The sequence below is a fragment of the Ahaetulla prasina genome, chromosome 4 (genome assembly GCF_028640845.1).
Source record: "Ahaetulla prasina isolate Xishuangbanna chromosome 4, ASM2864084v1, whole genome shotgun sequence".
Lineage (NCBI taxonomy): Eukaryota > Metazoa > Chordata > Lepidosauria > Squamata > Colubridae > Ahaetulla > Ahaetulla prasina.
Window position 1 is genome coordinate 8,456,946 of NC_080542.1, and position 13,055 is coordinate 8,470,000.

Genomic DNA, 13,055 nt, shown 5'->3' on the forward strand with positions numbered 1-13,055 from the left:
GTGCAAGTACAATTCTCACTGCTGTAGTAATATGAATAATCAAATATTTAATCTTTTTGGGATATTTTCCTTTAATGATCCCCAGAAGAAACAATTCAAGCTTCAATTCTATTGGGCAATGCATAATTTCAATCAGCCATTTTTTTTTATTTTTATTTTTTGTATTTTAATCCAGTATTTTTTAATTTCTGGGCAAAGCCATCACACATGGAAAAAGGTACCCTGCACTTTTTTACATTTACAGCAATTAGGGTTTAGGTTGGGATACATTTTTGCAAGTCTTGTTGGGGCTAAGTGCCACTAATAGAACATTTTATATTGATTTTCTTTATATGGGGCAGATTTTGTTAATGTGTAATTTTTCTTCCAAATTATTTCCAATTGTCTAACTCTATCTTATGTCCCACATTTTAGCCCATGCTATCATTGGCCCCTTTACTATTTCCTCTTCTAAATCAAAGTTGAATAAGTAATTATATATTTTAGATAGTAATTTCTCTTCCGGGCCTGTTAACAATTTTTCTAGTTGTGTCAAATTTGATTCAAATCCAAATTCCTCTAAGTCTTTTTTGTATCTCGATTGTAGCTGTAGATATGGCCACCAATCTATAATTATTCTCTGCTCCATTAGTTCTTGGTTTGATTTCAATCTTCCCCTGTTGTCCAAAATTTCATGATATTTTATCATTTTACCAATGTCTAATGTATTGCGGTGGATCATTGACTCCATAGTAAATAGCCAGCCCAGTATTTTAAGATAGTGCTTCTTCCCGATTCCCTCCCAAGTCTGTATCAGCGAGTCTCACAATTTACATCTATAGAAATATAAATGTTTCTTATTTCTTATTTTAATGTTTCAGGGCCGCAGTGTTGCTCAGGCTGTAAGATAGCCTGTTATTAAACACAGCTGCCTGCAATTACTGCAGGCTCGAGTCCCACCAGGCCCAAGATTGACTCAGCCTTCCATCCTTTATAAGGTAGGTCAAATGAGGACCCAGATTGTTGGGGGCAATAAGTTGACTTTGTAAATATACAAATAGAATGAGACTATTGCCTTACACAATGTAAGCCGCCCTAAGTCTTCGGAGAAGGGCGGGATATAAATGTAAAAAAAAAATAAAAAAAATTCTGGCCTTCCATATAATTGGTGGCCTGGTGTCCCACATAGTTTATGATTTTTATGAATTCAAATTTAAGGAACATTCTTGTATAAAACCTTATGGCATCCCATTGTAAAAGATTTTTTTTCCTTCTTTTTTTAAATCTTTGCTGGTTCCCCCCAAATTTCTTATATGAGAAAAAGGTGTTTCAGCAAAAATGTAGGCTTCATTTTTAATCTATAGCTTCTCTGTTTTTGAAATGTTTCTAATTGTAGTAAAAGAATGTGTTAAAGCAGGGGTCTCAAACTCAATTCCATTGAGGGCTGCATCAGGGCTGTGGTTGACCTTAGGGGGCGGGCTGGCAGTGGTGGGATTCAGCCAGTTCGCACCTATTCGGGAGAACCGGTTGTTAACTTTCTAAGCAGTTTGGAGAACTGGTTGGTGGAAGAAATCTTATTTTGTTTTTGTTTTTGTTTTCCACTTTAAAGGGCTAATCCTGTAAGGAAGGCAGGAAGGAAACATTCTGGTGGTGTTTCTAGCCTAATCTTTATTGACCTGCTTACAGAAACTGCCTCTCTGGTTAACCCTTACTACACTGAGAGCATATGCACCAAGACAAATTCCTTGTGTGTCCAATCACACTTGGCCAATAAAATTCTATTCTATTCTTTTCTATTCTAAGGCGAAGTGCCCATTGGCATAAGTGACGTTGAGTTGGCCACGCCCACACGGTCACATGACCACCAAGCCACGCCTATCCAGCTGGTCATTAGAGCAGAGAATCGGTTTTTAAATTATTTGAATCCCACCACTGCTGGCTGGGCATGGCCAACTGAGTGGGTGTGGCCAACTGGGTGGGCGTGGCCAGCCTGACGCCACTATCCAAACCACAGGCAAGTTTCCTCTTTGCATTGGGTAGACAGGGCCAAAGCCACGTGGGCCGGCCCCTTACATTTTCCAAAACATCCCCATGGGCCGTATTCGACCACATCGCAGGCTGGATCCGGTTTGTGGTCCTTGTGTTTGATACCCCTGTGTTAAAAGTGTTTGTCAGAGAATCTATGAAACTTTGGTGCAAGAATTTCTTTGAAGCATTTTAGAAAGCTTAGGGTAACTTTTTTTTAAAAAAAACGTTCTACGTAGTTACTCCTCTGAAAACATACCTACAATAAATGACTGATACCTGCTGGGTTTGTTCTATTTTGTGAAAAATTGGTAGAAAACAAATGTGTCATCTTGGAAAAAAAAGCTTTGTATTTATTTCTACAATTATAACAATTAACTATATATTCACTTGCATATGTCCCTTATATTACTTTTGCTGGCATTTGCTCATTAAAAAAAAAAGCTGAACTATCAGCTACTTATTACCTCATCAAAATAAGACAATTATATCCTAGAGGAATTACTATAGGCCAAAACATCAAAGACTGCAGAGAAGGCTATTGAAATTCAACAACAATGAAGGTTTCTGTTTGGCTATAAAGTGAGTCTTGAACCACAGAGAGTTTGGTAGAAGGGGTAGTAATGTCTCTCTCAGATTCATTGCTTCAAGTACCCACCCTCTGTTCTCTTCTGCCAGAGTATCTGTTCAAATCCTTGTAATATTCAAGATAAAAATTTGTACCTACCTAGATCTTGAAACAGAAATGATAGATTTTCTCATTAGACGTATTCTCAAATATAATCTTTAGATCTACCTTTAGATGAAGCATTGGATTATATACGCTTCCCTATGGGAAGGATGGAAGGCAAAACATTTTCACAATAACAGGATCATCAAGATGTTTCTCCTGATGTTTTTGGTGCATAAAATAGGTACACTGAGCTGCCCTGCAAGTGATGCTTTCCTTGTTCCACATGAGTGGTACCAGCCTGGAGACTTCACCATTGGTGGGATGGCGTCTCACATCGTTTACCACTTTTATGAAATGAAATTTGTTGAATACCCTGCTTTAACACCTTACGAATTACCAATGTAAGAATTTTTCTTCACTATCTAATCTTAGACAATCTTGAAAATCCATTATATGAGTAAAAGCTGTTTTACTTGTTCCACATGAGTGGTACCAGCCTGGAGACTTTATCATTGGTGGGATGGCATCTCATTTCATTTTTATGAATTTCAATTTAGTGAAAATCCTTCTATAACTCCTTATGACATACCAGTCTAAGGATTTTTTTTTTTTAATAATCTTATGCAGACTTTCAAAAATCTTTTATATGAATAAAAGCTATTTGTGCATCAATTGAACATTTTTAATATAATCTATGCCTTGTTTTTCTTTCAACTGTATCTGGTTATGACAGAAGAAATAACCTTCTTTACATTCGTTTAAAGTTTTTCACATGAAATGTACAAAATTTCAGCTCAAGAAGTCTCAATTTGAACATTTACTGAGGTAAAGATACATTTTTAGAAAGATTTGGCACTTTCTCTTCTCACAAAACATACATACAGTAAATGAGTGATACTTTTTGAATCTGTTCATATATCATTTTCTGAAAATATCACAGAAAAGAAATACAGTACTTTGAAAAAAGTCACTACTTGTATTTGTTGCAGTAGATATTTTGTGGCAGTCATGGAAATGCTGTTTAAAATAAATCTGAGCTCTCTATGAATTATTAAGCATTGTATCAAAGCTATAAACTTCCTACTATTGTCAGACAAAAAAAGTTTGTTATTCATATAGAATTGATGTCACCTTACAAGGTTGTAAAATCATTATTTTTTCAATGGAGGGATTTAACCTATTTGCAGTATATTCACGAAATTTCATCAACACCTCCTTGCCTTGGCCTTTGCTGTGAAGGAGATCAATGAGGACTCCCAGATCTTACCAAACATCACTCTTGGGTTCCACATCTATGACAGCTACCTCAATGCAAGGATGACCTATTGCACCACTCTGGACCTGCTTTTCAAATCCCAGGAATTTGTCCCTAACTACAAATGTGATAACCAGAAGAATCTCATGGCTATCATTGGGGGACTAGATTTTGTATCATCATCTCATATTACTGAAATTACAAGTTTCTTCAAAATTCCACAAGTAAGTTGTGAAAGAATTAAAGAGAAAAATTCTATTTTCTGGTGCCATTATTGTTATTGAATAATTAAGTAGCATTAAGATTTAATCTCAGGTTTGTGTTAAGGTGTTCTTCCTGGCTTAATGTCTATTAGTTACCATAATTTTGAAACTACTATGCCAAATACTGGAAGCATGAATCCATAGATATTCCATACCAGAGGGAAAATTTGAACTCTTTGCTTCTATGAATAGAATATTCTTCTATGAATAGACGAGAGGTCGAATGACTAGCCTTGTGGTGCAACCAAAACAATCTGGAACTGAACACACTCAAAACTGTAGAAATGATGCTAGACTTTAGGAGAAATCTTCCATACTTCCACCTCTCACAATACTAGACAACACAGTATCAACAGTAGAAACCTTCAAATTTCTAGGTTCTATCATATTGCAAGATCTAAAATGGACAGCTAACATCAAAAACATCATCAAAAAAGGACAGCAAAGAATGTTCTTTCTGTGCCAACTCAGGAAGCTCAAAGTGCCCAAGGAGCTGCTGATTCAGTTCTACAGAGGAATTATTAAGTCTGTCATTTGCACCTCTATAACTGTCTGGTTCAGTTCTGCAACCCAACAAGAAAGACACAGACATCAGAGGATAATTAGAACTGCAGAAAAAATGATTGCTACCAACCTGCCTTCCATTGAGGACCTGTATACTGCACGAATCAAGAAGAGGGCCGTGAAAATATTTGCAGATCCCTCACATCCAGGACATAAACTGTTTCAACTCCTACCCTCAAAACGACGCTATAGAGCATTGCACACCAGAACAACTATACACAAGAACAGTTTTTTCCCAAAGGCAATCACTCTGTTAAAAAAATAATTCCCTCAACACTGTCAAACTATTTACTAAATCTGCACTACTATTAATCTTCTCATCGTTCCCATCACCAATCTCTTTCCACTTATGACTGTATGACTGTAACTTTGTTGCTGGCAATCCTTATGATTTATATTGATATATTGACCATCATTTGTGTTGCAAATGTTGTACCTTGATGAAGGTATCTTTTCTTTTATGTATACCGATTGCGTATGCACCAAGACAAATTCCTTGTGTGTCCAATCACACTTGGCCAATAAAAAAAATCTATTCTATTCTATTCTATTCTATTCTATTCCATTCTATTCTATTCTATGCTATGCTATGCTATGCTATGCTATGCTATGCTATGCTATGCTATGCTATGCTATGCTATGCTATGCTATTCTATTCTATTCTATTCTATTCTATTCTATTCTATTTTATGAAAACAATTGATCAGTTATATGTGTTTGAAATAATTCCAAGTAATTCCATTTCATATTAATACTTAGAAGAATTTCAGGAAAATAATTCCTTCCTTGAATAGATTTTATATGAAACTAGACAGGACAATCACATTTCTTCTAACAACTCAAGAGCATACTACTCCACTTTCTTGCAGCTGACATACAGATCATTAGCTCAAGATGAATTTGAGACCAGTAAGCTCTCTTCACTTTATTTCATGGTCCCAAAAGAGGACCATCAGTACTTTGGGATTATCCAACTACTTCATCATTTCAGGTGGACGTGGATTGGGATTTTTGCTGTTGATAACAACAATGGAGAAAAATTCTTACAGAAAATGCAGCCCTTACTTTCACAGAACAAAATCTGCTCAGCGTTTATAGAAAGGCTTTCACAACTGGCCCACATGGAAGAATTCCAAGATTTTTTTCAAAGAATCTCAATGATTACCATTCATTTGATGAATAGCAAAGTCAATGCAGTTCTTGTCTATGGAGAATCATTGACAATTATGTGGCTAAGATTTGCAATGTTTCCAGGAAATCCTGACAGCAGGAAAATTACATTTGGAAAGGTGTGGATCATGACTGCACAGATTGATTTCATATTGTCAGGATTTCTAATCAACTGGGACCTCCAGATGTTCCATGGGGCAATTTCCTTCACTGTTCATTCAAGAGAAGTTGTAGGTTTCAAGGAATTTCTTCGGACCATCAATCCACTTTCAGAGTACAGAGATGAGTTTCTGCGGGAAGTTTGGGAACAAGCATTTGATTGTTCATTTCCAAAACCTGGGTTACAAGAAATGCATAGTGGGCAGTGCACTGGAGAGATGAAGCTAGAGGATCTTCCTGGACCTGTCTTTGAAATGGAAATGACTGGGCACAGTTACAGTGTCTACAATGCTGTTTATGCTGTGGCTCATGCTTTGCAGGCTCTATACATGTTGGGGTTCAATAGGAAGACAATTACAATGCGTAAAAAAACTGTTCTTCCAAATCTGCAGTCTTGGCAGGTATTCCCTTTGCTTTGGACACTTCTTTTATTTCAATGAGCAATTTGATTTAGAATTATCATTTGAAACCTATGGAGGAAAGTCTTTAATATTTTCTGCATGTGGAATCAAGTATAAGAAACAACATAGAAATAAGGCAGAATTTCCTGACAATGAGAACAATGAATTAGTGGAACACCTTGCCTTCAGATGTTGTATTTGCTCCATCGCTGAAGATTGGGCAGCCATTGTTGTGAAGTGGTATACGGCCACCTCCTTGAGTAGGGTGTTAAGTAGAAGACTTCCAAGGTTCCTTGCAACTTCGTTATACTGTGCTGTGTAAAATAGATACTGATTGCTTACAGATTAATAGAGTTGGAAGGGACCTTGCAGGTCATCTAGTCCAACCCCCTACCCAAGCAGGAGACCCTATACCATTTCTGACAGATGGCAGTCCAGTCTCTTCTTGAAGCCTCCAATGATGAAGCTACCACAACTTCTGAAGGTAACCTCTGTTCCAATGATTGTTCTCATTGTCAGAAAATTTCTCCTTATTTCCAGGTTAAATCTCTTCTTGTTCAGTTTCCAGCCATTATTCCTCCTCTGGCCTTCGGGTGTTTTGGAAAATAGTTTGACCCCCTCTTCTCTGTGACAGCCGCTCAAATATTGGAAGACTGCTATCATATCTCCCCTGGTCCTCCTCATCACTAGACTAGCCATGCCCAGTTCCTGTAACCATTCATTGTGTGTTTTAGCCTCCAGTCTCCTAATCATCCTGGTTGCTCTTCTCTGCACTCTTTCTAGAATCTCAATATCTTTTTTATAGTGTTGTGACCAAAACTGGATGCAGTACTCTAGGTGTGGTCTTACTAAGGCTTTATAGAGTGGTATTTATAGAGTGGTATTCCTCTGTTAATGCAATTTAGGATTGCATTGCCTTTTTTGGATGCCACTGCACACTGTTGCCTCATATTTAACTGTTTGTTCATTAAGACTCCAAGATCCCTCTCACAGTTATTGCTATTAAGCCTGGTTTTCCCCAGTCTATAAGTATACTCCTAGTTTTTCTTGCCTAAGTGTAAGATTTTACTTTTTTCTACATTGAATTTCATTTTGTTAAGATAGGGCCCAGTGTTCTGTCAAGATCCACTTGGATCTTGAGCCTATCTTCTAGGGTATTAGCTATTCCTGCCAGCTTAGTATCATCTACAAATTTGATAAATTCCCCTTCTATTCCCTCATCTAAGTTGTTTATGAAGATATTGAAGATTACTGGGCCTAAGATGGAACCTTGTGGTACCCCACTGCTTACTTCCCTCCATGTAGACATAGACCCATTTAGAACTACTTATTTATTTATTTATTTTATTTATTTATTTTGTCACAGCAATATATATAAGTATCATACAAAAAAGATTATATAGTATATAAACATATATATGAGTAAATATTAAGAGGTATAAGCATAAGAAGAAGAAAAAGAAAAACAATAGGATAGGAACGGTAGGCACGTTTGTGCTCTTATGCACGCCCCTTATGCTCCTCTTAGGAATGGGGTGAGGTCAATAGTAGAAAGTTTTTGGTTAAAGCTTTTGGGATTATGGGAAGAGACCACAGAGTCAGGTAAAGTGTTCCAAGCACTGATGATTCTGTTACAGAAGTCATATTTTCTGCAATCTAGATTAAAGCGGTTAACATTAAGTTTAAATCTATTGGTTGCTCTTTATTATTGCAATTAAAGCTTAAGTAGTCTTTAACAGGAAGGACATTACAATAGATAATTTTATGAGTTAAACTTAGGTCTTGTCGAAGGCGACGGAGTTCCAAGTTTTCTAAGCCTAGGATTTCAAGTCTGGTGGGATAAGGTATTTTGTTGTTTTCAGAGGAATAAGAACTCTTCTTGTAAAATATTTCTGGACATGTTTAATTGTATTGATGTCAGAGATGTGGTGAGGGTTCCAAACAGGCGAGCTGTATTCTAGAATTGGTCTAGCAAATGTTTTATATGCTCTGTTTAGTAGTGTAGTGTTTTTGGAAAAGAAGATACGCAAGATTAGGTTTACAACTCTTAGAGCCTTTTTTGCTATGTATTTGCAGTGGGCTTTGGCACTTAGATCATTTGATATGAAAACTCCAAGGTCTTTAACAGGGTTAATACTTGTTGAATATGATTTGTCAGCGAGTTGCAAATCCATCTGGTGGTGAAGCTATCTATCCCACTTTTTTCTAGCTTACCAAGAAATAGGTTATGGTCTACTTTGTCAAATGCCTTGCTGAAGTCTAAATATATTATGTCCACAGTATTTCGCTGGTCTACTAATTTAGTCACTACGTTGAAGAATGAAATAAGATTGGTTTGGGACACTTTTTAACAAATCCGTGCTGATACAGAAAACTGATTTCTCTTGTTATTCTGTTCTTTTATTACTCTTTATTACTCATTCTTTCATTCTGATCATCCAGAACAGTGGTAGTCAACCTGGCCCCTACCGCCCACTAGTGGGCGTTCCAGCTTTCATGGTGGACTGTAGGGGTTTTGTCCGATACTGAAGCACTTTCCTTTTTTTTTAATTTAATTGACTTTTTAAAAAATTTCATAGCATTATTTTAAAACATTTTCATTAGGTTTTCATAAAATTCCCCGTGACAATTTAAATTTCTGAAAATATACTATTTGTATCGCCCGCGCATAAGTTTAGTTTACGTTATGTAAGTGAAACTAAATGGCGCTATAGTGCAACTGCAAACAGAAGAGCCTCGTCCCAGAATAGCTCGCACATCTCCCCCCGCACCACCCAGCTGTAACAGACAAGCAGAGCTGGTAGTCGACGCCCACCCCCCAAACCCAATCCACGATGTGCGAGAGGCATGCGCAGACGATGATACACTTTATAAATCACCATTACTGTGGAACCGGTGGGCGGTTAGAAAATTTTACTACTAACAGAGATACAAAAGTGGGCGGTAGGTATAAAAAAGTTGACTACCCCTGATCCAGAAGCTACTATATAAATTATGGTTTAAGTGTCAATAAGAGTTAATAAGTTAATCACCATAGCCTGCACAATAAGACATAGTTAAAATGATAATTTATATTACTTTTCATTGTCACTTCCAAAAACAATCATTTCTACAAGAAATTTCTCTGTGGCTCATGAAATTTTCATAGGGGACAAGCAAAGCTTTTTGTCTCTACCAGAGTTTTAGAGGAGTAAAATAAAAATAGTCCTTTTTACAGGGGGCATCCATAGTATCAAACAAACCTATCTTTGCAATAATCTCTTTCTCTCATCTGTGTGTCAAAGAATGCTTGAGCCTCAGGTTCTAAAATCTGTTGAAAGGAAGTTGGTCAAACCTGAGACTCTCAAACAGCTTTGTACCAACAAGGAAATATTATATATGCTCTATCTTGAATTAATTATTTAAGTAGTGGACATAAAACATAATTGAAGAAAGTTACATAATTCCAAAAACCTACTTTCATTCGGCTTCAGTTCACACTTACCTTTTCTTAAAATAATATCAAATAAACAATAGAATGGTCATGTACGTTTCCATACAATATTGATCCTCAAATTTCTAAGTGTACATATTCAATAAAAGTCATTGGAATATAAAGAATTATTGAATAAAACTTTATTGTTATGTTCTCTTTTCTATTATATCAATTCCCTCTCTCTTCTATTCCCTTTCAAACAGCTCCACTCATTTCTTCAAGGCATTGGTTTTAACAATTCAGCTGGGGAAAGAGTATTCCTGAATGAGAAAGGGGAAGCAAGAGGTGGATTCGACATCACCAACTTGATCACTTTTCCAAACAGATCCTTTCAGAGAGTCAAAGTTGGAAAGATGGATCTCAAGGCACCAAAGGGGAAGGAATTATTCATTGATGAAGATGTGATTGTCTGGCACCCAGCTTTTAACCAGGTATTGAATTATTGAATTAACAATGCCTTAATCCGTTATGATCCCATATTGAATGCACTCTCTTTAGAAGTCTAAATTCTGTGTCTTAAATAAACAATGACATATTCCTTCAAATGTTGTTGATGATCAAGGGTTCCTCAAATTAACGAAATGATAATGTATCTGTAAAAGCCATGGTTGCATATTTGGTTTCAATTTCATAAGAAATCATATGAATGGTCAGGTTTATTATTATTATTATTATTATTATTATTATTATTATTATTATTATTATTATTATTATTATTATTATTATTATTATTAATTTATTTATTTATTGACGTTGGCCTTCAAATAGGCCCATTTGTACATTACTCTGATTAGTAATTTTTTAAGTTGTTGATGAAGTTGATAAACTCAGTATTCTTTGTGGAAGTGAAAAATAATTTTCCCTCATTTTTTTTATTTGCATTTATATCCCGCCCTTCTCCGAAGACTCACGGCGGCTTACACTATGTTAAGCAATAGTCTTCATCCATTTGTATATTATATACAAAGTCAACTTATTGCCCCCCAACAATCTGGGTCCTCATTTTACCTACCTTATAAAGGATGGAAGGCTGAGTCAACCTTGGGCCCGGTGGGACTTGAACCTGCAGTAATTGCAAGCAGCTGTGTTAATAACAGACTGTCTTAGCAGTCTGAGCCACCAGAGGCCCTCATAAAGGAAAACGTCACAACCTCATAAAGGAAAACGTCACAAACTGTTTGAAATTTCTCCCTTTTCAAAACCTTTTTATGATTATCACCAGGTTCTTCCACTTTCCAGATGTAATGATCCTTGTTTCTGTGGATCCTGGAAGAAAGGGATTGAGGGAAATCAATTCTGCTGCTATGATTGTGTTCCATGCCCTAAAGGGAAGATTTCAAACCAAAATGGTAGGTAGTCATTCTTCTTTGAACTTAAGGAACATTTATTAAACTAATTTAGGATGCATAAGGTTAAGTGAGTTTCAATGGTATAGAATTACTACAATGATAAATTCCTTGATTTTTCTTCCAGATATGGATGACTGTTTTGAATGTTCAGAAGATCATTATCCAAATGAAGAAAAGAATGGATGTATCCTGAAACTGGTGATATTTCTAACCTTTGAAGAAACCTTAGGAATTGGTTTGGCCTCAATTGCTCTTTGTTTCTTCTTCTTGACATCTTGGGTACTTGGAACATTTATTAAGCACAGGGATACTCCCATTGTCAAAGCCAACAACCGGTCCCTCACCTACACTCTCCTTGTCTCTCTTCAGCTCTGTTTTCTCTCCTCTTTGCTCTTCCTCAGCCAACCAGGCAATGTGACTTGCTTTATCCGACAAGTAATGTTTGGTGTCACTTTCACAGTGGCCATTTCTAGTGTACTGGCCAAAACCATCACTGTGGTTGTGGCTTTCATGGCCACTAAACCAGGATCTCAGATGAGGAGATGGGTGGGGAAAAGATTGGCTTTTTCTATTGTCCTTTCATGCTCTCACTTACAAGTATGTATTTGTATTCTTTGGCTGTCGACCTCTCCCCCATTCCCTGAGTTGGACATGCAATCAGAGCTCCAAGAAGTTATTTTACAATGCAATGAGGGGTCAACTTTCTTCTTCTATTGTGTCTTGGGCTACATGGGTATCTTGGCCATTGCTAGCTTTACTGTAGCTTTCCTTGCCCGTAAATTACCCAACAGCTTTAATGAAGCCAAGTTCATCACTTTCAGCATGTTGGCCTTTTGCAGTGTGTGGGTCTCCTTCTTTCCAGCCTATTTGAGCACCAAAGGAAAAGCCATGGTAGCTGTGGAGATCTTCTCCATCTTGGCCTCCAGTGCTGCATTACTGGGATGCATATTTCTGCCCAAATGCTTCATCATTGTTTTCAGGCCTCAGCTAAACCGCAGAGAGCAACTCACAAAGAGAAATTAGTATATATGTTCTTTCTGGCTCCCCTAATTAAAAGATCAAAGGTGGTTTGTATAAAATTTCAGGGAAAGAACCTGATATTTGGTGCTTTTACAATCCGTACTCTTTCTTTCATTGAGGTTTCTCTATAATTTCTAGATTTAAAGGGATTTTAGCCTGGTCTAATGGGTAAGGAACTGTGGTAGAAAGCAAGGGATCATTAGTTCAAGTCCTTCCTTGGCCATGAAAGCCAGCTGGGTAACTTTGGACCAAACACTGTTTCTCAGACCAGTCTACCTCACACAGTTGTTGCTGTGTGGAAAAAAAATAGGAGGATGGTATATTGGATATGTTTGCTCCCTTTGGTTGTTTCTAAAAATAATGAAGTGGTATATATTATAAAAAAGAAAGAAATGAAATGAAATGGAATGAAATGAAGCACTGAAATAAAATAAAATAATATAAAATAAAATATAAAATAAAGTAATAAAATGAAATAAGCCTGCTATGGCAAGTGAAAAGGATTGAAAGATGTAAAATGTATGACGACATCATTAACTAAATTCCACCCAGTTTGTAAATGCATAATGAGCTACACAGAAGGCTGACATTTCCATGCCATAAAGAGTATCTTTACTTTTATGTTTTATTCTAATTTATTATAAATAGATAGTTTTAAGGGTAATCTGGGTTCACAACCAAGGTTGTGGACTGTTGAGCAGAGTCCCCTACGCATGAAAATG

General features: G+C 36.6%; 1 protein-coding gene across 1 annotated transcript; it reads left to right on the forward strand.

Moving 5' to 3' along the window:
- Positions 1-2,998: 2,998 nt before the first annotated feature.
- LOC131197056 (vomeronasal type-2 receptor 26-like) lies at positions 2,999-12,336 on the forward strand. Its single transcript, XM_058180668.1, has 6 exons — positions 2,999-3,078; positions 3,865-4,156; positions 5,629-6,489; positions 10,168-10,395; positions 11,187-11,313; positions 11,438-12,336. The coding sequence occupies exons 1-6, from the start codon at positions 2,999-3,001 to the stop codon at positions 12,334-12,336; spliced, it is 2,487 nt and encodes an 828-aa protein (XP_058036651.1).
- The last annotated feature ends 719 nt before the right edge of the window (positions 12,337-13,055 follow it).

What these genes read in the sequence shown, in the direction of transcription:
- LOC131197056 (XM_058180668.1), top strand. Translation starts at nt 2,999, where the DNA reads ATGGCGTCTCACATCGTTTACCACTTTTATGAAATGAAATTTGTTGAA. An exon ending in ACACCTTACGAATTACCAAT is followed by an intron (nt 3,079 to 3,864) that starts GTAAGAATTTTT and finishes ACCTATTTGCAG; the next exon opens with TATATTCACGAAATTTCATC. An exon ending in GTTTCTTCAAAATTCCACAA is followed by an intron (nt 4,157 to 5,628) that starts GTAAGTTGTGAA and finishes ACTTTCTTGCAG; the next exon opens with CTGACATACAGATCATTAGC.